Raw genomic sequence first — 23,368 nt, 5'->3', positions numbered from 1 at the left:
AGTCTGAGATGGGCGAACTTTCCAATCCCCTTCCATATCTTCTCACACTCACTTCTTTTTCTTAAAATATGTTTTTATTGAGAGATAGAGACATCCATGATGAGAGAGAATCATGGATCGGCTGCCTCCTGCACGTCCCCTACTGGGGATCGAGCCCACAACCTGGGCATGTGTCCTTGACCGGGAATCAAACCGTGACCTCCTGGTTCATAGGTCGATGCTCAACCACTGAGCCACGCCGGCCGGGCTCTCTCTCACTTCTTTAAGAGATTTGTAACTAGGGGGATTTTCAACATTAAGACCTCCGGAGCACACACCATTCACACCCATATTACAGTCCATTATTTCTTCTCCATGTGTGTCAGCCTCCACCACTGACATGTGCACACACAGGCTGTATCACAGGGCTCGCTCACGCGGCCCTCCTGGCTTCTGTTGCGTGTTACACATGACAGACCACGCTTCTGGGAAGTGTAACACACCCAGCGAGACAGGAACTGTTTACAAATTGTAAACACTCGGTCGTTTCCTCCCAAACCAGAAGAAGAAAGGGAACTTCTTTCTCTCCAAACGATCCATCTTGGAGGTGACACCCCTTAATTGCCAGCACCCCTTCCCACCAAATACCATCGCAGACAACTGGGGAGATGAAAGGGCGCCGGCCCCCGTGGCGCGGCTCTCTGGGGAGATGGACGCTTTCCCAAGTTCCCGCCTGTCTCCCGTGCACAGACCAGGCCGCGGTCTGGGCTCTGTCATCCTTTTATTGTCTGCAACGGGGATTGTTGTAAAATGACATCACCGTAGCCGCCTGCTCCCTTCTCATTGTCAAAAGGCCATGGGAGTGACTTGTATTAGAAACCCCATTAGACTCCACAATTTTGCCTTCGTTTCTTTTCTTTTTTTTTTTTCTTTCCTTTGTTAATCCTCACCCAAGGATATTTTTCCATTGATTTTTAGGGAGAGCGGAAGAGATAGGGAAAGACGGAGAGAAACGTGGATTGAGAGAATCACATCGATGGGTTGCCTCCTGCATGAGCCCCGACCAGGGCCCGAGCCAGGGAGGAGCCTGCAACCGAGGTATGCGCCCTTGATCAGAATCGAACCCGGGACCCTTGGTCCGAAGGCCCCGACGCTCTATCCACTGAGCCACACCGGCTAGGGCTTGCCTTCCTTGCTTCTCTGGGCTTTCAGTGGTAACATAGGACTCTCAGGGAGCTAGTTCTTCGGCTTTTTAGGAAACGGAACGTACCAACTAAACTTTGAAGAGAGGGACATTTTTTCTTTGTTATACCCGACGGGCCGTGGGAGAAATCGCTTCTTACAAGTAGTTTGCTGGGCACCCAGAACAGATAGTGACTAAGTCCAGCCAACAGCAATCAGCCGGCATGTGCTATGTGCGGGAGATTCTGTATGAGGAATTCTATTTGGTGGACCTTACTTGTAAGGATGGATTACAATGAAAATTGTATTAATTACCTGCACCATGAGAGGCCTGTAATTGAGGCATGAACCAAGAAACTGTTGTGTAAAATGCTGTATTCCAGTTACTTACAGAGACAATTTCAGCATGTACTATTACTATCAGGAGGGAGAAATCATCAGGGCGTGTAATAATAGTTTTAAAAAACCCTGCTTATTGCTATCATAAAGGAACGACACCCAGGGGCCTGTGTTGTGGGGTGGTTGGTGTTTAGCTTGGCTGTCACAAGAGAACTTGAATGATCTGGTGGGTTTTTGTTTTTTTTTAGGATGATCAATGAGATCACAATTGCCTTACAGTGTTTAGAGGGAGAAAATTACCCTTTCATATTAATTATGGGTGAAAAACGGGTATAGATGTTTTCTTTTAAACAAATAAGGAATGCCTGATGCACTTTTGTTGATCAACTATGGAATGTTTTATATTGAAAGAGTGCAAATAAATACTGAACTATATAATAAAAGCCGAATGGCTGGTCGCTATGATGCGCACTGACCACCAGGGGGCAGGCGCTCAAGGCAGGAGCTGCCCCCAGCTCACAGGCCCCAGGCCAGCCAAGGTGGGTGCCAGCAGGGGGCCCCCCAATTGCCTCATAGGTCGCCCTGCAGAGGGAGGCAACTGGCGGCGGGGGGGTGGGGCTGGGCTGGCGAGCGGGCGGGGCCAGGCCAGCCAAGACGGATGCCAGGGGGCTACACCCCCAACCCCAATCGCTCTGCCAATCGCCCCCACAGATCAGCCCTGATTGCCGGCCAGGCCTAGGGACTCTAGTACAATATATTTTCACAAGTTAGGCTGTGGTCATTAAATGTAAGTACTTTTTAAACCATCAATTTCCATTTTTAAAATGACTTTCATCCTCCACACTGACTAGTCCACTGCTCACTACCCAGGCAGAGCCTTCTTAGAGAAAGAAGCAGGTGGCATATGAACTTCGAAGGACTTTTCCTTACAATCTGATAGTGAGAGTAGTCTTACTTACGATTCCTTTGCTACTTAAGAATATCCAAACCACGACAAGTTAGTTTGATTGGTGGTGATTTTTTTTACACTATTCACTCAGCAGTGGTATGTTAAGATGATAAGGTATGTTATTATTATGAAAATAAAAAAGTCGCCCTGGCTGGTTTGGCTGAGTGGATAGAGCATCGGCCTGAAGGGTCCCAGGTTCGATTCTGGTCAAGGGCACATGCCTGGGTTGCGGGCTCGATCCCCAGTAAGGGGGCATGCAGGAGGCAGCCAATCCATGATTCTCTCTCATCATTGATGTTTCTGTCTCTCCCTCTCCATTCCTCTCTGAAATCAATAAAAATATATTTAAAAAAAAAAAGAAAAGAAAAAAGTCAAAGAATATCTTTGAAAGATGAACAATAATTGAATATCTTCCTACACATTTCAGAGCCTATGGGAACGATATACAGGGCGTATTGTAGAGGACCTGCTCAGGGATAATTTTCAGGGGAATAAAATAAATGGCCATTCTGATGTAACTGCTTTTAATTTGATTTAATATGAATTTTAGTGATGAAGTCATTTAATTGCTAGCATCTCTACCGTACCATCTTAGCTTTGAGACTTTAATATTAAAATGGATTCCAGCCAATTCTTAATGATCGGTTTATGCATGTTCCGATGAGAAGGGATTGGCTTCCTTACTTCCTGCAGTCTTTTCCCTGACACGCCGACTAGCTCACATTTTTCGTTTCAACATGAAACCTCCGTTCTTAAGAGTGTTTGGCCTCATTGCCTTGAGAAGTAATCCAGGAATGTTAATAATCTGACCTTTCGAGGCAGTATTCATCCTACTCACTACCAGGCTCACTAACCCTAGCACTTGTGGATTTGCTTAGAAATTTCTACTGTAAGGATTACACTTGTTATGTCACTCCCAAATATTGTGAAATATGATATACCAGACTATAAATTAGATGGATTATCTATTCTTCTGTTAGCTAATGTGCACTGTCTATCAGAATACAGTCAGAGGCTCTGATTTTATAGAATACTAGAGGCCCGGTGCATGAAATTCATGCACTCTGGGGGTGGAGGGGTTCCCTCAGCCCGGATTGCAAGAGGGTACAGGCCAGACTGAGGGACCCCACTGGTGCACGATCGGGGCCAGGGAGGGACAGAGGAGGTTGGCCAGCTGGGGAGGGACCACAGAAGGGCTCAGGGCATGTCTGGCCCGTCTCGCTCAGTCCCGATTGGCCAGACCCCAGCAGCAAGCTCACCTACTGGTTGGAACGTCTGCCCCCTGGTGGTCAGTGCACGTCATAGCGAGCAGTTGAGTGACCTTAGCATATCATTAGCATATTACACTTTGATTGGTTGAATGGCCGACCGGACGACTGGACACTTGGCATATTAGGCTTTTATTATATAGGATAACGAATCTAGATATTTAATTTCCCATTGCTTAAAATTTTTACATCATGCTAATGTGGACTGCATTGCACATTGTATCTCCATTACCCACAGGTCATTGTTTTTCTGAGGATAGTAGTTAGTCCTCTTGTCTTTCCTAATGAAACCCCTGTTTCAGTGTGATTTGCACTAAGTCCCAATTATCCAATGAGTTTAGAAGCTAATTGATAATTTACAGGAAAGGTGGGGGGGGGGGGGGCACACCATTATTTTCCTCAAGGGAAAAGTAATAACGTAAGTAATAAATGACACAAGAGTAATAATGTAAAACAACATCATTTGCTCTAAGAATTAGTTAAGTATAATTGGATTTTAAAAATAATATTTGTAGAGTGTTTACAATTTCCAGACTGTTTTTATATATTTCAGCTCAGCATTCAAAATAAACCATTAAATTAGCTACTTCCCCCGTCTACAAATGAACAAACCCGAATTAAGAGAAACGAACTTGAGCCTGGCCAGCGTGGTTGAGCATCGACCTATGAACCAGGAGGTCACAGTTCTATTCCCGGTCAGGGCACATGCCCAGGTTTCGGGCTCCATCCCCAGTGGGGGAGCATGCAGGAGGCAGCTGATCCGTGATTCTCTCTCATCATGGATGTTTCTCTCTCTCTCCCTCTCCCTTCCTCTCTGAAATCAAAAGTATTTTTAGAATTTCTTATTGCACTGTTTGGTCACACACATATTTTTTCTTCCACCCGCCTCACTTCCCCACCTCAGATATAACGAAAGGGCCCCCTGCTCAGTCCGCAGCCCCAGCTCATGGCGTGTTTGGCCGCAGCAGTTCCAGTGGCAGGAAGCCCGCAGCCCTGCCCTGTGGTCGCAGGCCTGGCATCTGTCAATGGGCTGAGAGAAACTTCTAATGAAATGGTGAAGCCAGAGCACACGCTGGGAGATACCTGTCAGCGTGGAAGCGCTGTGTGCAGTGAGCAGACAGAGAGAGCCGTTTAAAACCACTTAGAAATTATATTGACTCCAAACCCAAACAGTCTGTGTTCTGTTCACTCCCCAAAGCAAACGGACTACTGGGGAGGGATGGCTCTCCGCAAAGAGCAACGATTTTCTTTCCTCATGGAAACGGCATGCACCAGGGAGTTGACTCTGGGTGCGTGCGTGTGTGTGTGTGTGTGTGTGTGTATGTGTGTGTGCGTGTGTGTCTGTGTGTGTGTGTGTGTGTGTGTGCGTCTGTGTGTGTGTGCGTCTGTGTGTGTGTCTGTGTGCGTCTCTGTGTGTGTGTGTGTCTGTGCGTCTGTGTGTGTGTCTGTGCGTCTGTGTGTGTGTATGTGTCTGTGTGTGTGTGCGTCTGTGTGTGTGTGTGTGTCTGTGTGTGTGTGTGTGTGTGTGTGTCCATGCACGCACAACGCATCTCATGGGCAGAAGCCCTGAAGACAATTCCCAGTGCAGTAAGCCAGGCTTACCCAGACCCGTTTGTAATCTTGTGTATCAGAAATATTGCTTCTTGTTCTTTGTTATGACAGATGTTGAGAGGGGTTTTTTGTTTTGTTTTGTTTTTTGTGTTTTTTTTTTTTTTTCATGCTGGATGCCACTCAGTCTATTTCTGATGTTGATCATGTTTGCACGTTTTCAAAGGGCAGGCTTTTACTATTCAGTGGGAGGAAACAGACCAAACACACTCCCCTCTGCAGTCTCAAGTTCTGTTTTTGCCTCTCTGCTCTGGATGGCTGAAACTACTGGGAAGATCTTGAGGTAGAAATGTGGCACGGATGGCTTTTGGGAACCTGGGTACATCCGGTGACAAATACGACTCAGTGTCTCAGCGTGTCACAAAGATTTGTCCTGCTGTGGTTAACTTTCAGGACTATGTCTCTGGTTTTGCTTAGGTAATTAAAGAGAAAGGTGAGCCCGGCCGGTGTGGCTCAGTGGTTGAGCGTCAACCCGTGAACCAGGAGGTCACAGTTCGATTCCCAGTCAGGGCACATGCCCGGGTTGCGGGCTCGATCCCCTGTAGGGGGCGTGCAGGAGGCAGCTGATCCATGATCCTCTCGCATCCTTGATGTTTCTATCTATCTCTCCCTCTTCCTTCCTCCCTGAAATCAATAAAAACGTATTTCAAAAAAGAGAGAAAGAAAGGAGTTTTCCTAAATCAGAACAGGTAGGAAAGATTTCAAGTCACATACTGATGATATAATTAATTCTTAGTTGTAAGTTCATTGTGATGGTGTTAATTCTCTCCCACAATCCTCTAGTCATTGGAGGCATGGGAAAGGCAACGGGGCCTTGAAGAAGGAAATAACTGCTTCTTGATTTATTTCATTTTTGTTCTTAGAAAAAACAACAACACACCACCACTCTGTTACACACGGGTACACTGTTCTTATTTCAGCTGCTTACAAAACTTAGCCTAGACTCCGGGTTTTCTTCATATGTGTATGTGTTTTCTCTTGAACATTTTAGAAACAAATGGACAATGAAAGAAAATGGTGATCTTGCCTTTATTTTTATGTAATCTATATGTTTAGGGTATAGAGCTGGCATTTTCATTATTTTTCTTAGGACAAGAGCCACTCTCCCTTTATCCAGAACAGAGCAGCATTATGAAATGTGAACTCCGGATCATGAAAAGTTCCATGCTCTTCGTCTCTCCCATCATGTCGTGGTACTGGCGTGGCTCGTAAACGAGACCCTAAGCCATGTGACCCTTACTCATGCCTCTGTGTGTTTTCAAATCCGTAAGAAGTAAAATCCACTCGTCCTCGAAATCTAGAAAATACGTTGTTCGCCGCTGTGACATTGTGTGCCTGCTGAATGGCACCAGTGGCGATCCCCATTTTTATTACTCATTTCCCTCGAATAATTGGAAGCCGCTTATGTTCAGGAAAACGTCAGCGCGTGAGGTGGCAGGCCTGTCTTTCTGAATGAATCACTGCGGCGCCTCCTGGGGAACCGGGGAGCAGCCGCAGATGTAACGTTGTGTTTGCTAAACGGTGTTACCACCACATCCCCTGGCTCCATCGGAAACGTGTAAATAAAGCCAGCATGGAGCAGATAGAACTGCCAGATAAGCTCCGACAGCACAGGCCAACATGAGTAGACTTGTCCTGGAAGTTCATTGCTCTTGAAACAAATCAACCCCAGGACTGTTTTGACTAGACCAAAAGTTGCTTATTCGGCCTTTTGTCCCTTTATATCCTTTTTTATGTTTTCTCTATCTATTTTATTGATTTCAGAGAGGGGGAGAGAGAAACATCCACAATGAGAGAGAATCACTGATGGGCTGCCTCCTGCATGCCCCCTACTGGGCATGGAGCCCACTCCCCCAGGCGTGTGCCCTGAATGGGAAACGAACCGGGACCTCCTGATTCATTGGTCGAGGTTGAACCACTGAGCCACACCGGCCCGGCTCTTTGCATTCTTGAAGGGGACGGGCTTATGTGTCTGAAGTACCTAGAGTGTACCAAGTGCTGATGTGATGTTTACTTCTCCAAAGACTCCCTACCATCTCCCTTTTCTCGATAACAAATTTGCAACTCAGAAAGGGGTCAGGACCTTGCCTCGATCGCAGAGCGAGAAGACAAGACCAGTGTTAATCAATAAAAATATACACCGAGTGGCCAGATTATGATGATCTCTGAACGCATAATAATCTGGCCACTCAGTGTACTTCTCTTGAGCACCTCATTTATTTGATATCAAAGATGCTATAAATCGTGCACCTGATCAGTTTTCCCCTTTGCACCGGCTGATAGAAAGCTCAGGGCAAATAGGTGGTTGATGTCCAGCAAAAGTCTAGAATCCTGTTGGTACCCATTTGAGGTACACATACACGGAGTGGCCAGATTATTATGCTTTCAGAGATCATCATAATCTGGACACTCAGTGTATACATATATTTAAATGCAGCAGTGTTTGACTAAGAAGCCACAGTGCTAGGAAACCATAGTGTCTACATAGCCAACATGCCATGTTGTTACCTGCCGGGAACATGTCTGAAGCCCTGTGAGAGGGGGTGGGGTGGGCGAGGGTGAGCTGGCAGATAGCCTGGTGAAGACAAAGAGGACACCAGGATCAGCCAAATGGAATCGCGGAGTTCCCTGGCAGACGCATCCGCCTCCACAGGGAGACGAAGGCCTTGGCTCCATGGGGCTTCCATTCATCGTGGAATCATGGGAAGCTTGCTCACCGAGAGTGTTTGCATCGAAGGAATGGGCAGGACATTTTGTGGAGTCAGTCAATACTTATGGCCCGGCTGGTGTGGCTCAGTGGTTGAGTGTCGACCTATGAACCAGGAGGTCACAGTTTGATTCCCAGTCAGGTCACGTGCCCCGGTTGCAGGCTTGATCCCAAGTGTGGGGGATGTGCAGGAGGCAGCGATCAATGATTCTCTCTCATCATTGATGTTTCTATCTCTCCCTCTCCCTTCCCTCTGAAATCAATAATAAAAATATATATATGTAAATAAGTAAATATTTACACTGAGTGGTCAGATTATTATGATCTCTGAACGCATAATCATCTGGCCACTCAGTGTGTGTGTGTGTGTGTGTGTGTGTGTGTGTGTGTGTGTATTAGAGGCCCAGTGCATGAATTCGTGCATGGGTGGGGTCCAGCCAGCCTGGCCAGGGGGAGGGGACACGGGTGGTTGGCTGGCCTGCCTGCTGGTCGAACTCCTGGTCGAGGGGACAATTTGCATATTAGCCTTTTATTATATAGGATATACACTGAGTGGCCAGATTATTATGCGTTCAGAGGTCATAATAATCTGGCCATTCAGTGTATGTTGCGAGAAATGTGGCATCTCTTGGAGTCCCTCTGTGGATGATAACCGTGCTATTATATAGCACAGTACACTCCTTTCTAGACTGGAACAATAACGAGAGCATAACTGAGTCCAATCTTGCTTCTGCGTTTCTTAGGAATCCGAGAAAAAGGGCATCATCGAGAGAATCTACATGGTACAGGATATCGTTTCCACGGTTCAGAACATCTTGGAGGAAGTAGCTTCCTTTGGAGAAAGAATTAAAAAGTAAGTCCTACCTTTGCATCGTGGTGTTTGAATTAGAGCTGCCGTCCACAAGGGCGAGTGTGGGTGGGGAGCGTGAGGTCAGAAAATGCAGAACCCCAAAACTGAAGCCATGGTGTCAGGCAATCCCTGTTAACTCTGGCTGGTTTGCTCTTTGGGCTTGTCAGTCGCACAGTTGGGCAATGCGTCAGAACTGGGGTGACCAGGTGGCCCAGCGTAACTACGAATAGTGTCCCGCTCACTCTCAAAGAGACCCTAGATTGGGTGATAAACTACATTTAAAAAAATAGATATCTACACTAATAAAAGTAAGATGCAAATTGACCATACCTTCACGACGCCCACCAACCAATCATGAGTGAGTATGCAAATTAACCCAACAACAATGGCAGGTTAATTTGCATACACAGGCACAGAGCGGCTGGGGCGGGGTGGGACACTTGCATCATCACCATGGCGACAACGCAGGTGTTCTGCACCACTCTGGGCCTCTGGGCAGCGTGGGAAGGCAGAAAGGCGGCTTCGGGCCAGAGTGAAAAGGCGGCTCCGGCCAGAGCGAAGGCAGTGCCAGCAGCCAGGGGAAGGAAGGCCCATTCTTGCACGAATCTTTGTGCATCGGGCCTCTAGTTCACAAATAAAAAGGGACGCAGATAGGTTTTAAAGGAGTCTTTTTTGTCTGAACTACATGATGTTAGGGAAGAGATCGGACCAGCCAGAAAGAGATGTACGAGAGAAACAGACAGAGGGCAATTCTGCCGTCGCTGCAAATTGTCAGCTTCTCTGAGAATGGGAAGAGACAGGCAGCTGGGCATTGAACCCTTGATTGGAGGCTTCAGTAGGTGCACACCATTGCGCCAAAGCTCAGAGCCCAAGACTGTGCTAGGTACAGGGACGTGTAGGTGAGTTAGCATGTCTGTGCCATAGGCCATGGTCCTGGCATGCCTGGAGGTGAGGCAGATCATTCAGGGACTTGAGTGGCTTGCTAAAGTCAATGAAGAAAAAAAAAAAATTGAGCCCTGGCTGGTGTGGCTCAGTGGATAGAGCGTCAGCCTGCAGACAGAAGGGTCCCAGGTTCGATTCTCATCAAGGACACATGCTCGGGTTGTGGTCTCCACCCCAGTTAGGGGACGTGCAAGGAGGCAGCCGATCCATGATTCTCTCTCATCATTGATGTTTCTGTCTCTTCCTCCCTCTCCCTTCCTCTCTGAAATCAATAAAAATGTATTTTAAAAAGAAATTGAGTGAGGATGAAAGGCTGTGGAGTGGGGGCAAGCCCGAGGAAGGAAGGGATGTCTTTGGTGAAAGTGTTTCTGTGCCTGAACGTCTCTCATAGACAAACGTGGCTGTTGTGTGGTTGATAATGACCACGGAAATGTGTCTGATGGGAGAAGAGGGCAGAGCGATTGAAACGGGCCCCCGCTCTCCCCAGTGCTTCCGAGGGCCGGCTGCCCCAGCACAGCTGTGGTGGCCACGTCTAGGACATATTTTCAGCCATGAACAGGGCACTGTTTTGCCCAGCTGCAACACAGGAAGGCTCGACTCCGATGAATGTTTTTGGCCATTCATGAGCACAATGACCTTCATGTCCCTGCTCGGCACTCCAGGGGGCTGTCCTGTGTAACTCTGTCGGAATTCCATTGTAATTCAGTGCTAAGGACCATGGAAAACTTTCACCCAACTATTGGCAACCAGCAAATAAAAAAAGACTTATATAAAACCCCGAGAGTGAGGCTCCCCCCATGGGATTGCACTTTCTGTACATGAAATAGTATTTTCTCTTTTAAATATATTTTTACTAGAGGTCTGATGCACGAAATTCATGCATGGGTAGGGTCCCTAGGCCTGGCCGGCAATCAGGGCCGATCATCGGGGCAACCAGTGGGGTGATAGGGGGAGGACCCCCTGCTGGCACCCGCCTTAGCTGGCCTGGGCTCTGCAGGCTCGGGGAAGCTCCTGCATTGAACATCTGCCCCCTGTGGTCAGTGTGCATCATAGCGACCGGTCGTTGGCCATTCGGTCCATTTGCATATTAGGCTTTTATTATATAGGATTGATTTCAGAGAGGAAGGGAAAAGGAGAGAGAGAGAGAAAAAAAAACATCAATGATGAGAGAGAATCATGGACTGGCTGCCTCCTGCATGCCCCACACTGGGATGGAGCCCACAACCCGGGCACGTGCCCTGACCGGGAATTGAACCATGACCTCCTGGTTCATAGGTCAACGTTCAACCACTGAGTCACGCCGGCCGGGCAGTATTGCCGTCTTTAATCGTGTCTGAGAGCCAAGCCTTCTCTTTGGAACTGTCCGGTCCAGGAAGCTCAGTGGCCGTTGGTCTGCTGACCTTCTCCTGAAGAAGGCTTTTCTGGTGCCCAGCCGTTCCGGCAGACTTTCATCTCCAGGTTTTCACAGAAACTTTCCCAAGAGGCCGTTTCCACTTGTCTAGCTAAGAAGCAAACATGAGCAAGTGAACCGATGGAGCTGGTCCAGCCTCAGACAAAGTGACATTTCTGTGGTTTGCCTGCAGCACGTTTAACTGGACGGTCCCGTTCCTCTCCTTCCTGGCCTGTCTGATGCTGGCGGTGGCCACCATCACGCTGTACTTCATCCCGCTTCGGTACATCGTTTTAATCTGGGGTAAGTTTGGCACGGTCCTTTGGCTAGCAGTCCGTTCCAGGTAAGAACCAGTGACTCATTTTTTAAAACATATATATTTTGATTGCTTTCAGAGAGGAAGGGAGAGGGGAGAGAGAGAGAGAAACATCAATGATGAGAGAGAATCGTTGTTTGGCTGCCTCCTGCAGGCCCCCCGCCGGAGACCGAGCCTGCAACCCAGGCATGCGCCCTTGACCGGAATCAAACCTGGGACCCTTCAGTCCTCAGGCCGACGCTCTATCCACGGAGCCACACCGGCCAGGGCCAATTCTTCATTCTTAAAGTGTGACTATGAACTTTCACTGGGCTCCTGCCGGCAGTGAAACACGAGCTTGAAGAAAGCATCTGGGCAGCCAGGAATCCAGGACCTCCCTGCAAAGGCCCAATTGCCTGAACGATCAGCATCGCTCCTTAAAGGCCTGTTGCATAACGGTGATCAAATAAAAACGGGATCGTGGGTGTGATTTCCCTTCGGCCTTCGCAGCCATAAATCCCCTTGAATACTATATTGCTGTGGTCCGGTAGCCTTCCGTTCGCACTGTTATTCAAGCAGTGAGCGCACACCTGCACCTTGCCTTTCGCAGTATGTGAAAGTAGCCAGGTCGCTCCTGACACTCCATCCCTCCTCGAGGAAAAAATAGCCCAACCCAATCCAATACTTAAACCCAGAAGCAGAGGGGGAGAGGGGTAAGGGGGGGCCCCCCTCGGTGATGACCTAACCAGCACCAGAAAGGAGAGGAAGCTGTCATTTACCAGAGGAAATGGTGCGCCCGTATACAGCTTAGCGGCTTTTAAAAAAGCAGAAACAAAAATGGCAAACCGGAAGCCAGTGGCACGACTTGATTTACTACCCCCGCCAGCGGTCGGACAAAATCCGAGCCGCGTGGTGAATATCGGCGGTGGTCGCTGGGTGGGCTGTGGCTGGACACCGGAGGGTGCGTTGCAGGAAATTAAGTGGGAGAAGCCCCCCACCTTTCCCCACAGGAGCCTGGGTTTCCGTTACCTGGCTCCCACGACTGCTGTGGCATTCTCAGCCGTCGTCACTATGAGGATCTTCAGATATTAAGATGCTCAGACAGGCCCGGCCGGCGTGGCTCAGTGGTTGAGCGTTGACCTATGAACCAGGAGGTCACGGTTCGATTCCCAGTCAAGGGCACGTGCCCGGGTTGCAGGATTGATCTCCAGTAGAGGGTGTGCAGGAGGCAGCCGATCCATGATTCTCTCTCATCATGGATGTTTCTCTTTCTCTCCTTCTCCCTTCCTCTCTGAAATCAATCAAAATATATTTAAAGGAGGGGGAAAAAAGATGATCAAGGCGTGGATGATCCCCTGTTGACACATTGTCTCACACGGTAGATAATATGGTATAATTACGACCATTTTAAAGGCCTGTGACACCTTTAAAAAATAAGGCATGGTTCAGCCTGCATGGCTCAGTGGTTGAGCATCAGCCTCTGAGCCAGGAGGTCAGGGTTCGATTCTGGTCAAGGGCACATGCCCAGGTTGCAGGCTCGATCCCCAGAAGGGGGCTTGCAGGAGGCAGCCGATCCATGATTCTCTCTTATCACTGATGTTTCTGTCTCTCTCTCCCTCTCCCTTCCTCTATGAAATCAATAAAAAATATATATATATGTTCTTAAAAAGGCGTGCTTTTAAAGCTTATAACTTCTGAATGCCTTACGACTTTCTAGTCTAAGTTTTTCATCGACTGTCTCAGTGCATTGTGGGCTACGCCTGCCCTCTCTGGTGCATCGGAGCTACTGTGCAGGTTTATAATCTTCTCAGTAACTAAGAATGTGGTGTTTTGATCGGCTGGGATATTATCCCTGCCTGGCTGTTCATTGTAAAGACTCCAGATGCGCACACTATATATAATTAACAATAGAAGATATATCCTTTCTCTGTGCGTCTTTGTCTGCCTGCGTCGTTTTGCCTTGTCTGTTTCCTTTTGCCAGAGAGCCCGTGCCACAATTAATGCCTTTAGAAGAACACAGCGAGTGTATTTTAGTTTAAAGAAACGCAGGGAGGGGGGGACGGCGGGGGAGGGGGGAGTTTTAGCTAGAAACATAAAGCTTGCTGTGGGGGTAGAGGGGAGAAAGACAGCGCGGCTCTGACTTGGGAGAAAAGGGATCATTTGCAGGAAGCCTTCCTTCTTCACCACCCCAACCACTTCCGTTTACCCGTGAACAATGGCCTGGCCGCCATTTGCAAAGCAGGTGTACGCCTGACCCTCCGTCAGGAAATGCCTGGAGGTTGGCATCCTGTCAGGTACAGGGCCATCCAGGAAGTCCCGCCCTTAGATGAAAGTCAAGTCGTGGTTAACGAAATTAGAGCAACATCCAACCGTGTCTGTGTTAGGGATCATTAAACAGTTAAATGTGCCCGGCCAGTGTGGCTCAGTGGTGAGCGCCAGGAGGGCACGGTTCATTTTCCGGTCAGGGCACATGCCCGGGTTGCAGGCTCCATCCCCAGTGTGGGGCGTGCAGGAGGCAGCCAATCAAATGATTCTCTCTCATCATTGATGTTTCTCTCTCTCTCTATCCCTCTCCTTCTCCCTTCCTCTCTGAAATCCATAAAAAGTAAAAACAAACAAACACAAAAAAATATAATGAAATGTTACCGGGGCTGGGGAATAGGAGCCAGTCAAGGTGGACACCTCAGGCGAGAATTCACTCAGCGTGGCTGAAATTAACAAGGCCTCCCGCCCTGACCCGTGTGGCACAAGCTCTCCGGGGCAAAACTTCAGGCCCCCTTAATTCTTCACCCTCTAACACTCAGCGTGAGAAAAGGGTTGACATTTGCAGAAAAGAACATAGCTCACGAGTCGTGGATACAGGCGAGGAGCAGCGTGGGAGGCAAAAGCGGGTAGGAGGACCCCCCCTCTGAAGGGGAGACCATGGACAGAGCCCCCGTCCCGTCGCCATGGACCCCGGCTGAGATGAGCTCGGACTCCATTGCCTAGCCCAGCCCGCACCCCCCGGGCTGCCGCCCGTAAATTAAGTTAGCGAACCCTAGGAAGATAATTTTCCAATAATAACTTTTCACAGTTTCCTGCCGCCTCGAAGTACAGTCAACATGTCGAGTTCTGTTCTGCAGGGAGAGAGGCGAAACCTGTGAAAATGAGCTGGAGGAGGGGGGAAGATAGGTTTCTGCAGCTTCTTTTTAACAACACCAAAAAAAAAAAAACACACACAAAAAAACAAACACACAACACAACTCGGGCCCTGCACCTCCCCCGGCTCCGCTCGGTCCGAGGCCCCCAAGCTGTGACTTGTTTGGGCTAATGAAGGTCTGTGCCCACCCGGGACACGTGTTCGCCTGGCATAGGAGGCTGTTAATCAGTGTCGCCCCAAAAACGCCAATGAGCTCCCCGGTTTTCGTGGGTGTCTCTGCCGCCCTGCTGCTGGGATTGTAATGGGATTTTCACAGCCCGGGGAGGCAGGGCCCCTCGCCCGCCACCCCTCCCTCCTTCCTGCAAGAAAAGGCGTTTGTGAATGATTCCACATGACAGCCGCGTGGGCATGGCTGGGGGGCCAGTAATGGTTTTCACACTAATTTCTTACTTGTGAATGCCCCTCCTCCCCTAGTCGGGCGAGTTGTAAAGACAGACAGACAGACAGACAGACGACGAGATCTCCCTGTGTCTCTTCTGTTTTTCAGGCATCAACAAATTTACTAAGAAGTTCCGAAATCCCTATGCCATCGACAATAACGAGCTCCTAGATTTCCTCTCCAGGGTACCGTCGGATGTTCAGAAGGTACGTAATGCACGAACGGGTCACCACCAATGGGGGGGGCCCTTCCCTCTCCCCCCCCCCTCTACACGGGAGCCTGGCCAGCCCTGGAGCCCGAGGCTGTGCCAGTGTGTGAGTAATTGAGATAACGCATCAGAAAAACCCTTCCAGAGGCCTGGCTTTTGAGGGGGGGGGGGGGGGCGGCCAGGAAACCTTTGTCCCCAAAGCATGAGATGATTGGGGGAAATTATCCTGAAAAAGAGCGACTTAGGAAGGGTCTGGAGCTCACACGGCGCCGCTCAAAGGCAGGGGTGTTGGTCCCTGTTGGGATCGCTTGCCTCCCCCAAAGAGGATGAGATGGGCTCGGTGCGTGGGCGCGTGGGGGGTCCGGAAAGGGACGGCAGGCGTTTTATGGGGAGTGGGGCATAGGAGGATTATTCTCTTTATTCTTGTTGGCTCTGATGATCTCCTAGGCCTCCCTGGTATCTCGTCCCCTGTAAGGATTTAGGGCTGCCGAGGGCAAAGCCCCCGCTTCCTCGAATGCACGTAGAGGCAGAGGCGGCAGGAAACGGTCTGAGATCAATCGGAAGTATTATTCACAGGGATGGCCGCTTAGTCCGGCCGCGTCCCGTTTCTGTGGAGACAGACAGATTAGCCGAGGCAACAATACGAGCGAGTCCCCTCAAGTGGCCCGATCTGGGCCCCCACCGATCAGGCTGCTGTAAGCCCAGGGGGCAGGCCGCGGCCTCTGTGATGGAGAATTAGGGATCATAGAATCGGTAGACGGGAGGCCGTGGCGTGACATGGCATCACGGTGACCAAAGACACAGAGCGTTATCATCTGAGAGAATCCCAAACCAGGTATCGATTTTCGACTTTGTGCCGCTGGGACATAATGGTGCTCGGAACTCTGGGTGGCTTACATTGTAGGGCTGAAAAGCCCTAGGATTTCTTTCCCCTTCATTCCAGATTCTGGAGATTAAAATAGACTCCGTGATGTTCCGTCCCTTCAGCGTTCATTCTGATATAGTTCTCTGTTGAAATGTATTCTACAGCCCAGCCTGGTGTGGCTCAGCCGTTGAGCGTCAACCCAGGAACCAAAAGGTCACTGGTTCGATTCCCGGTCAGGGCACGTGCCCAGGTGGTGGGTTCGATTCCCAGTCCGGGGTGTGCAGGAGGCAGTTGGTCAGTGGTTCTCTCTCATCACTGATGTTTCTATCTCTCTCTCCCTCTCTCTTGCTCTCCGAAATCAATAAAAATACATTTAAAAAATGTATTCTACAAAATATGAATTTACGCGTTGGCATTTGCATTGCACGATTATAAAATAAGTCACCTGGGCCCTAACCGGTTTGGCTCAGTGGATAGAGCATTGGCCTGCGGACTCAAGGGTCCCAGGTTCGATTCCGGTCAAGGGCATGTACCTTGGTTGCGGGCACATCCCCAGTAGGGAGTGTGTAGGAGGCAGCTGATCGATGTTTCTCTCTCATCGATGTTTCTAACTCTCTATCCCTCTCGCTTCCTCTCTGTAAAAAATCAATTAAAAAATATAAAAAATAGTCACCTGGCCCTAGCTTGTTCTGCATTGAAGATCACAGGTATGTCATCCCCTGTCCCCCAGGCACCCTCACAAAGCACTGTGAGGAAATCGAGCTTTACTCGTATTTCACGCATCTGCTCTTGACCAACTGCAGCTCAGCTTCTGTGAGGGGTCCTGATGCCCGTGGAGAGTTCGGCACAAATGCTCCACGTGGTGAGCACAGCTGGTCTGCCATGCACTCCTTTACAGAAAGCCGTTCCGCCGTCAGCCTGGGCAAGCTCACACCAAAGCAATGGGGTTGCAGTGTACGGGCGCTGGAGTGGCAATGGGAGGGCTTGCCTGCATCCTTGGAGAATGCCAGTTGCCATCGAGCCTGGTCAGGGGTTATGTCTGTGCACACAGCAGCCCTCAGAGCGCGCATCCAATGGGCGTTGGCAGGAATACACAGGAACACAACAGAAGACCATCCCCGGAAGATAGAGTTCGCCAGTAAGATGCTCGGTGTATCGCCAAGAGCACTTTCTAATAACACAACAGTTTGCCACTGGGGACATCCTACCCCCAACCCCCTCACCCCTCCTCTTCATAGTTATCACAGATGTTTTAGCCATTCCGTTGGAAATGAAATTCATTTTTAAGAGAAATCTACAGAAGTCTGGGGCCAGTATCAATTTCAACATTATTTCCCTCTCTGGCAAAATAAATGGCATATCATTTGCAGAGATTTCTCCCCGTCCCGTCCCCCCCACCCCAAGATTTTAGATCTTTTTAAATGAATAACTCTTAATAAGTTGCTGTATCATATACTAAGACAAACATTCCCAGGGGGCTGTTATGAAGCTTGCTTATGGTGCAAAAGGGTCGTACACACACACACACACACACTCACACACACACACACACACACACAACTGAAATCCCCCAGCAGTGCCCGGGGCAGATAGAAGAACCCCACGCATCTCATTAGAGAAGAAAAAAAAAATCTGCTTTTAATATTTTGGTTTCCAGAAATGATGCATGACTCCTCCAATCCTTCCTGTAATTAATCCCCCCATGTTCCTGTGTTTAGAAAATGATTCATTACCTTTGAACCTTCCTTCCTTTGCCTCGGCGTGTCCCCGGGGAGCCATTAACACGCGGTGCGGCGGGCTAGGGTTACCGAACCGCCAGCGTCACGTCTGTGTGTTTTCACAGGTGCAGTACGCGGAGCTGCGGCCCTGCAGCAGCCAGAGCCCCCTCCGCAAGAAGCGCAGCGCGCCCTAGGACATGCGCCCCCCCGGGGCCCGGCGCCCCAGACTGGGTTTGGGCGATTGGACCCACGTTAGGGCTCCCTCCGTGGCACCGCGGTCCGGACACATGTATGTTGTGTGGTGCCCTGTCTGTCATCTCCCCCCTTCTTCAAGCACACAGATGCACATGGGAACATGCACACAGGAACATGCACACGCGTGGATGTCCTAGTGGCCCAGCAGAAGGAGGCGATCCGGAGACTACAAGACGTACCTCCCTTCTCAGAGAGGAGAGAACAGCCAGGGACCCCTTGCATTCGAGAGGGACTTTGAACTTGTGCCCACACCGCCAGCGGCCGGTTCTCCTGAAGATTCCCGTGTCTCCACGCCCCACCCCACGCTCCTTTCCGATGACTGCTCCTGCGAGTCCGTGGTGGTGGTTTTTCTCCCCCCGGAGCTAACAAGTCTTGGATAAGGTATCATCCACCCAAGGAACGCATCTTATCAGCAGATTTTTCAATAATGACCAGGATTAGCCCCGATGGTTGGGGAACCGTTCCGCCGTGACTCCTGAAGCTCTGTATGTCAAATCCCAGTCACGTCCTCCTGCGTCACGGCCCGTTGCTGGCAATGGGTGCCGGGAGGGTCCAAAGGGAACACACCTCCCAAAAGTGAAGGGTTCATGGAAGCATCTGCGTGTCTTAAAGCACCATCTCTTCCGATTGTACTTTGTGCTTCTTTCCAAACTGAAATGTCCACGTGACAGCTTCAGGAAGGGGGAGGGAATGAATGAATGAATGAATGAATGAACGAACGAACTCTGAGAGTACTTAGGTCAAGGCCGGGGAGCCAGGGATGAACACATGTGGCTGCTTACCCGGTGGCCATCGTCACCTCATTTGCCCGCATTTTTGAGCAGAAAGTGGAAATATTTTAGCAGCCTCAGTTGATCTTTTGTTCCTCGTATGGGTACAATAAGCCGCCCGTAATAAAAACGTATCTCACAGCCCTTTTGCTAGAAAAGTACCACTTCCTTCAAGTACCGATCCCTGCAGGCCCCGCCATTTCACAGGAACCCAGCCCCACGTGGAAATTCCAATGTTGTGCATATATATGGTATGAAAGTTTCTTTTCAAGTGACATGTAAGTTGTAAAGACTGTATTTTGTCGACACATACTTTGTATGCGCTGTTATATATATGTATATGTAATATATGTATCGTAAAGGAAATTGGAGGGGAAAAGATCTGATTGAACAGTGAGTTTTACCATGGTGTTTTTTTCCCCTCCTCCCTCTCTGGGTTGTAATTTAATAATCTTCAAACAAAATGTTTATGAAACACGCCAAAGATTCTAAACCTTATCATCTCCCCCGGGTCTGTTTCTCTTCGTCTTCTATCTTCCCGGGTTTGCTTTCGGCCGAGCCAGATTTCTGCATGATTTGATTTACGTCAAGTGAATGACGCTGGCTGGAAAGGGGTCCTGCAGAAATTATAAAAGCTCCAGTAAATCTCTTCGTTGTCCACACAATAGATACCGAAGAGCGTCTTTTGTGAAACCAGTTACTCAGACTTCTGGGTAAACAATGCCTCATTGTCTCGCTCCCAACTATCATCTCATTGATCCGCCGTCTATCATTGTGTAAGGGCCCAAGTCAGGCATTTTTAAACAGACGTGTGAGATCGGATCAGTCATTGGAAGGAAAACGTTCCTCGGCAGAACAGCCCCGTATTTATTTAAACGTGGAACCGATGCTTTATTGTCGTGCTCTTTCTATAGAATTTCAAAATGAAATAACACCGCCTGACAAGAAGGCATCGTCAGCTAGACCTACTTCCTCTGCAGCCCCCAACTGAAATTCTCAGCGTCAAGATTAGGCCACAATTAGCCCCTGGGACGCTGGTCCGAAGCAACCCTTAATAAACTGCCTGTGGAAAACAGTTGTTAACTGATTAAGTAGACACTGGACACAAAAACGGAATGTGAGTTGTAAGTGCAATGTGAAGGTTTATATAAGTCACCAGGAATTTGTATGGGGCCATCGTATGAACCAGGAGGTCAGGGTTCAATTCCCAATCAGGGCACATGCCCAGGTTGCAAGCTTGAGTCCCCAGTGTGGGGCATGCAGGAGGCAGCAATCAATGATTCTCTCTCATCATTGATGTCTCTATCTCTCACTCTCTCCCTCTCTTTGAAATCAATAAAAACATTAAAAAAAAAAAAACAACAGGAAAGAGAACCAATTAAAATAAACACTTAAAATTGTGTAAGACCTGGGAGTAATTTTCGACAATAAATCCAAAAGAGACAGGTCTCATGCCATCTTACTATGTGTGAAATTCAGTTTAATCCATCGTCAGCTTTTAAAGATCTTTTTTTTTTTTTTTTTTTAATCAGGAGCATTAACTGACCACCTACTAAAGCATTAAAAAGGCTTCTACGCTGTCTTTGCAGGAGAAGAAAGGCACTTTAAACAGGAAGACAAATGGCTTCTTAGAAAGGGAAGCGATCTTAATGGCAGGTGGGAACACACATGACTTTTAGGGAAAAGAGGTGTGTCCTTAGGCAACTAGAGATATGATGGTTGCGTGGCAATATCTCTTCAGGTGCAGTGTCTTCTCGTCGTCTCAGCTGATGACAGGCAATCTTCCCAGGTTGCTCTTGGAGCGGGAATTTTAAGCCATTGAGTTCTTCTGGGAGGCCCTGCTTTTATTCAGATAAAGGAATTCGGGGCGGGGGAGAGGAATTCCTCTATCTGTTGATTCTCAAATGCTTCGGGCTCAACAATAATTTCATGCCACAGTGGCATAGTCTGGACTCCTTCAATAAGCTATGTCTAGAGACACACATACATTTTTGTAAAATTATATCTCTACAAATTGGTCCAGAGACTCCAACAAAAAAACTGTGTTTTCAGGCAAAACGTTCCACGTTACCTCTTGCTGCATTGGAAACCTCGGGGTGAAGAAAGATTGTCTTTCTGAAGCCCAATGTCAGTAGCCTGCTTCCTGCCAGAATTCAATTCATGTATTATTTAATCCAGCTTTTCTCTGGGAGATATTTTATCAGGCCAGTCTTTCTAGCTGAGAAACCCTGAGATTACAATTTGTTTCCCCGTCCCTTTAATTCATTATGATAATACATACAAGCCCCTCGTTTGCATGTATTTTCTTTACTAGATGAAAACAATGTTTGGGAAAAGTAAAAACACATGAAATCATGTGTTGAACTGCCTAACTAACAAATAGCTAGCATGACTGATTTCGTATGCATCCCCCAGATTTCGATCTGGTGGTGGTAGTTTTGACCTACTGCGTGGTTAAGGCTTGCCTTGAATTTGTTCTTAATTTTGTATTTTTACTCCCAACAGTTCTGCATAAGCTGAAGTGATCCAGCCAAAAAAACAAAAAACAAAAACGTAACGGACAAGCAGAAGTTTCCTTGACATTTCCTTGACAGCAGGTTGATTTAAGTGTTACCTAGCATAGGACTCTGATTAGCGAAAAAAAGCTCCTTATCATATAAGAATAATATTGTCTGTGCCATAGGTAGGTAGATAATTTCTTTTAAAATTACCTGACATATTTGTGCTGTATTAGCTTCTCTTCCAAATCATTAATGAAGATGCTAAAACCGCACAGCATGGGACCTTGATTCCTTCGGCCCACTGACCAGACCCCTGTCTTGACCTAGACCCAGTAGTAGCTATCTATCATTATCACCACCTTCAAAAATAGAAGTGGTTTGCAACCTACCAGTTTGGTTTTCCTCCAGGAAAATTAACATTGGAGCTTTGTGAGATCCCGCTGAATCTCGTTCTACGAATTATATTTAAACAGCAAACAGATCTTATGGTTATTTCTAGAAACACCGCCCTCCACTCAACTGTTCTCAAGTGTAAGCTCCATCATTTGTAGTAGCATATCCTATATAATCCTATATAATAAAAGGCTAATATGCAAATTATCCCCTTGACCAGGAGTTTGACCAGGGGGCGGGGTCAGCCAGCCAACCGCCCTCAGCCCCTCCTCCCGGCCAACCCAGCCAGATCAGCCCCGATTGGGGCTGGCCGGCCAGACCCCACCCATGCACAGATTCGTGCACCGGGCCTCTAGTTTGCTTATAAAGACTGTAGGGCCAGAGGCAATCATACCAGTAGGTACCATTTACTGATGGTCATTTACATTCAAGGCACTTTGGGAAATCACAATGTTAGTCCATTACAAAGATATTTTGCTTAATGAACAGGGTCTGTTTGGGCCGAAGGTTTTTTTTGTTTTTTTTGTTTTTTTTTTTATTTTATTTTTATTCTAATTTTTATAATTTTTTATTTTATTTTTTAATTTCTTTATTGATTAAGGTGTCACATATTTGTCCTCATCCCCCCATTCCCATCCCACACCCCTCCCCACGGATGCCCCAACCCCCTGTTGAACTTAACCGTTGGATAGGCTCATATGCATGCACACAAGTCCTTTGGTTGATCTCTCCCCCCTCCCCCCAACCTCCCCTATCCTCCCTCTGAGGCCCGATAGTCCGATCGATGCCTCCTTGTTTCTGGTTCTGTTCTTGTTCATCAGTCTATGTTGTTCATCATTTCCCCTAGATGAGCGAGATCATGTGTCACTAGAGATATACTTATAAGAACCGAATGTGAGACGAGCAATAATAGTTATGCTGACAGGCAAATGAATCAGTCTGTAGTGAGTTTCTTTCTGGACCAACAGTTCTTTTGAGACCCAATTTCAATGTCCACCAGTTCCTTATGTGTACATGTCGGCACTGACCCCTCAGCTCTGGATGGTGGACAAATGGTTATAACGGAGGTCCGACTCCCTCTGGTTTGGTCTCGGCCGGACCCAGGGGCACGGCTTCACCCGGACTCAGGGGCACGTGGCCTCACCCGGACCCAGGGGTGCGCGGCCTCTCCCAGACCCAGGGGCGCGTGGCCTCACCCGGACCTAGGTGCGCGCGGCCCCACCCGGACCCGGGACCCAGCCTCACCCGGATCCAGGGGCACACGGCCTCACCCGGACCCGGGATCTAGCTTCACCCGGACCCAGGGCCGCGTGTGGGCCGGAGGTTTTGATCTGTGCTCCGATTCTTGATTTGTGGGGCCAGGGCGTGGGGGCAAATACTCTGGGGTCTCAGCAACTTTAGAACGATTGACCTTTAAATGATGAGGCTTCCTCCGGACAGTCCTTTTCCTTGCTTCCTATACATGGTTACTGGGTCAAGCGGCCCATTTCTACTGAGTACTCATACTGGCTGTTCTGGGAATGGTTTCCCAATGAAGTGCCTCCTTCGTTTAAATAATTAATGCCCCCTGG

The 23,368-nt window shown here is 48.5% G+C and overlaps 1 protein-coding gene across 2 annotated transcripts in view; it reads left to right on the top strand.

Moving 5' to 3' along the window:
• The window catches only part of MCTP2 (multiple C2 and transmembrane domain containing 2), a 146,287-nt gene extending 127,215 nt beyond the window's left edge, over positions 1-19,072 (top strand). For both annotated transcript variants that reach the window (XM_054713240.1, XM_054713243.1), the window contains 4 exons: positions 8,776-8,885; positions 11,408-11,517; positions 15,196-15,293; positions 18,004-19,072. In XM_054713240.1, coding sequence (XP_054569215.1) covers positions 8,776-8,885; positions 11,408-11,517; positions 15,196-15,293; positions 18,004-18,072 — 387 coding nt within the window. In that variant the 3' untranslated portion in view covers positions 18,073-19,072. The remainder of the gene's footprint in view (positions 1-8,775; positions 8,886-11,407; positions 11,518-15,195; positions 15,294-18,003) is intronic.
• Positions 19,073-23,368: the final 4,296 nt, after the last annotated feature.

This window comes from Eptesicus fuscus, chromosome 25, assembly GCF_027574615.1.
Source record: "Eptesicus fuscus isolate TK198812 chromosome 25, DD_ASM_mEF_20220401, whole genome shotgun sequence".
Taxonomy (NCBI): domain Eukaryota; kingdom Metazoa; phylum Chordata; class Mammalia; order Chiroptera; family Vespertilionidae; genus Eptesicus; species Eptesicus fuscus.
The sequence above is the reverse complement of the archived record's forward strand: the minus strand, read 5'-3'. Positions and strand labels throughout refer to the sequence as shown.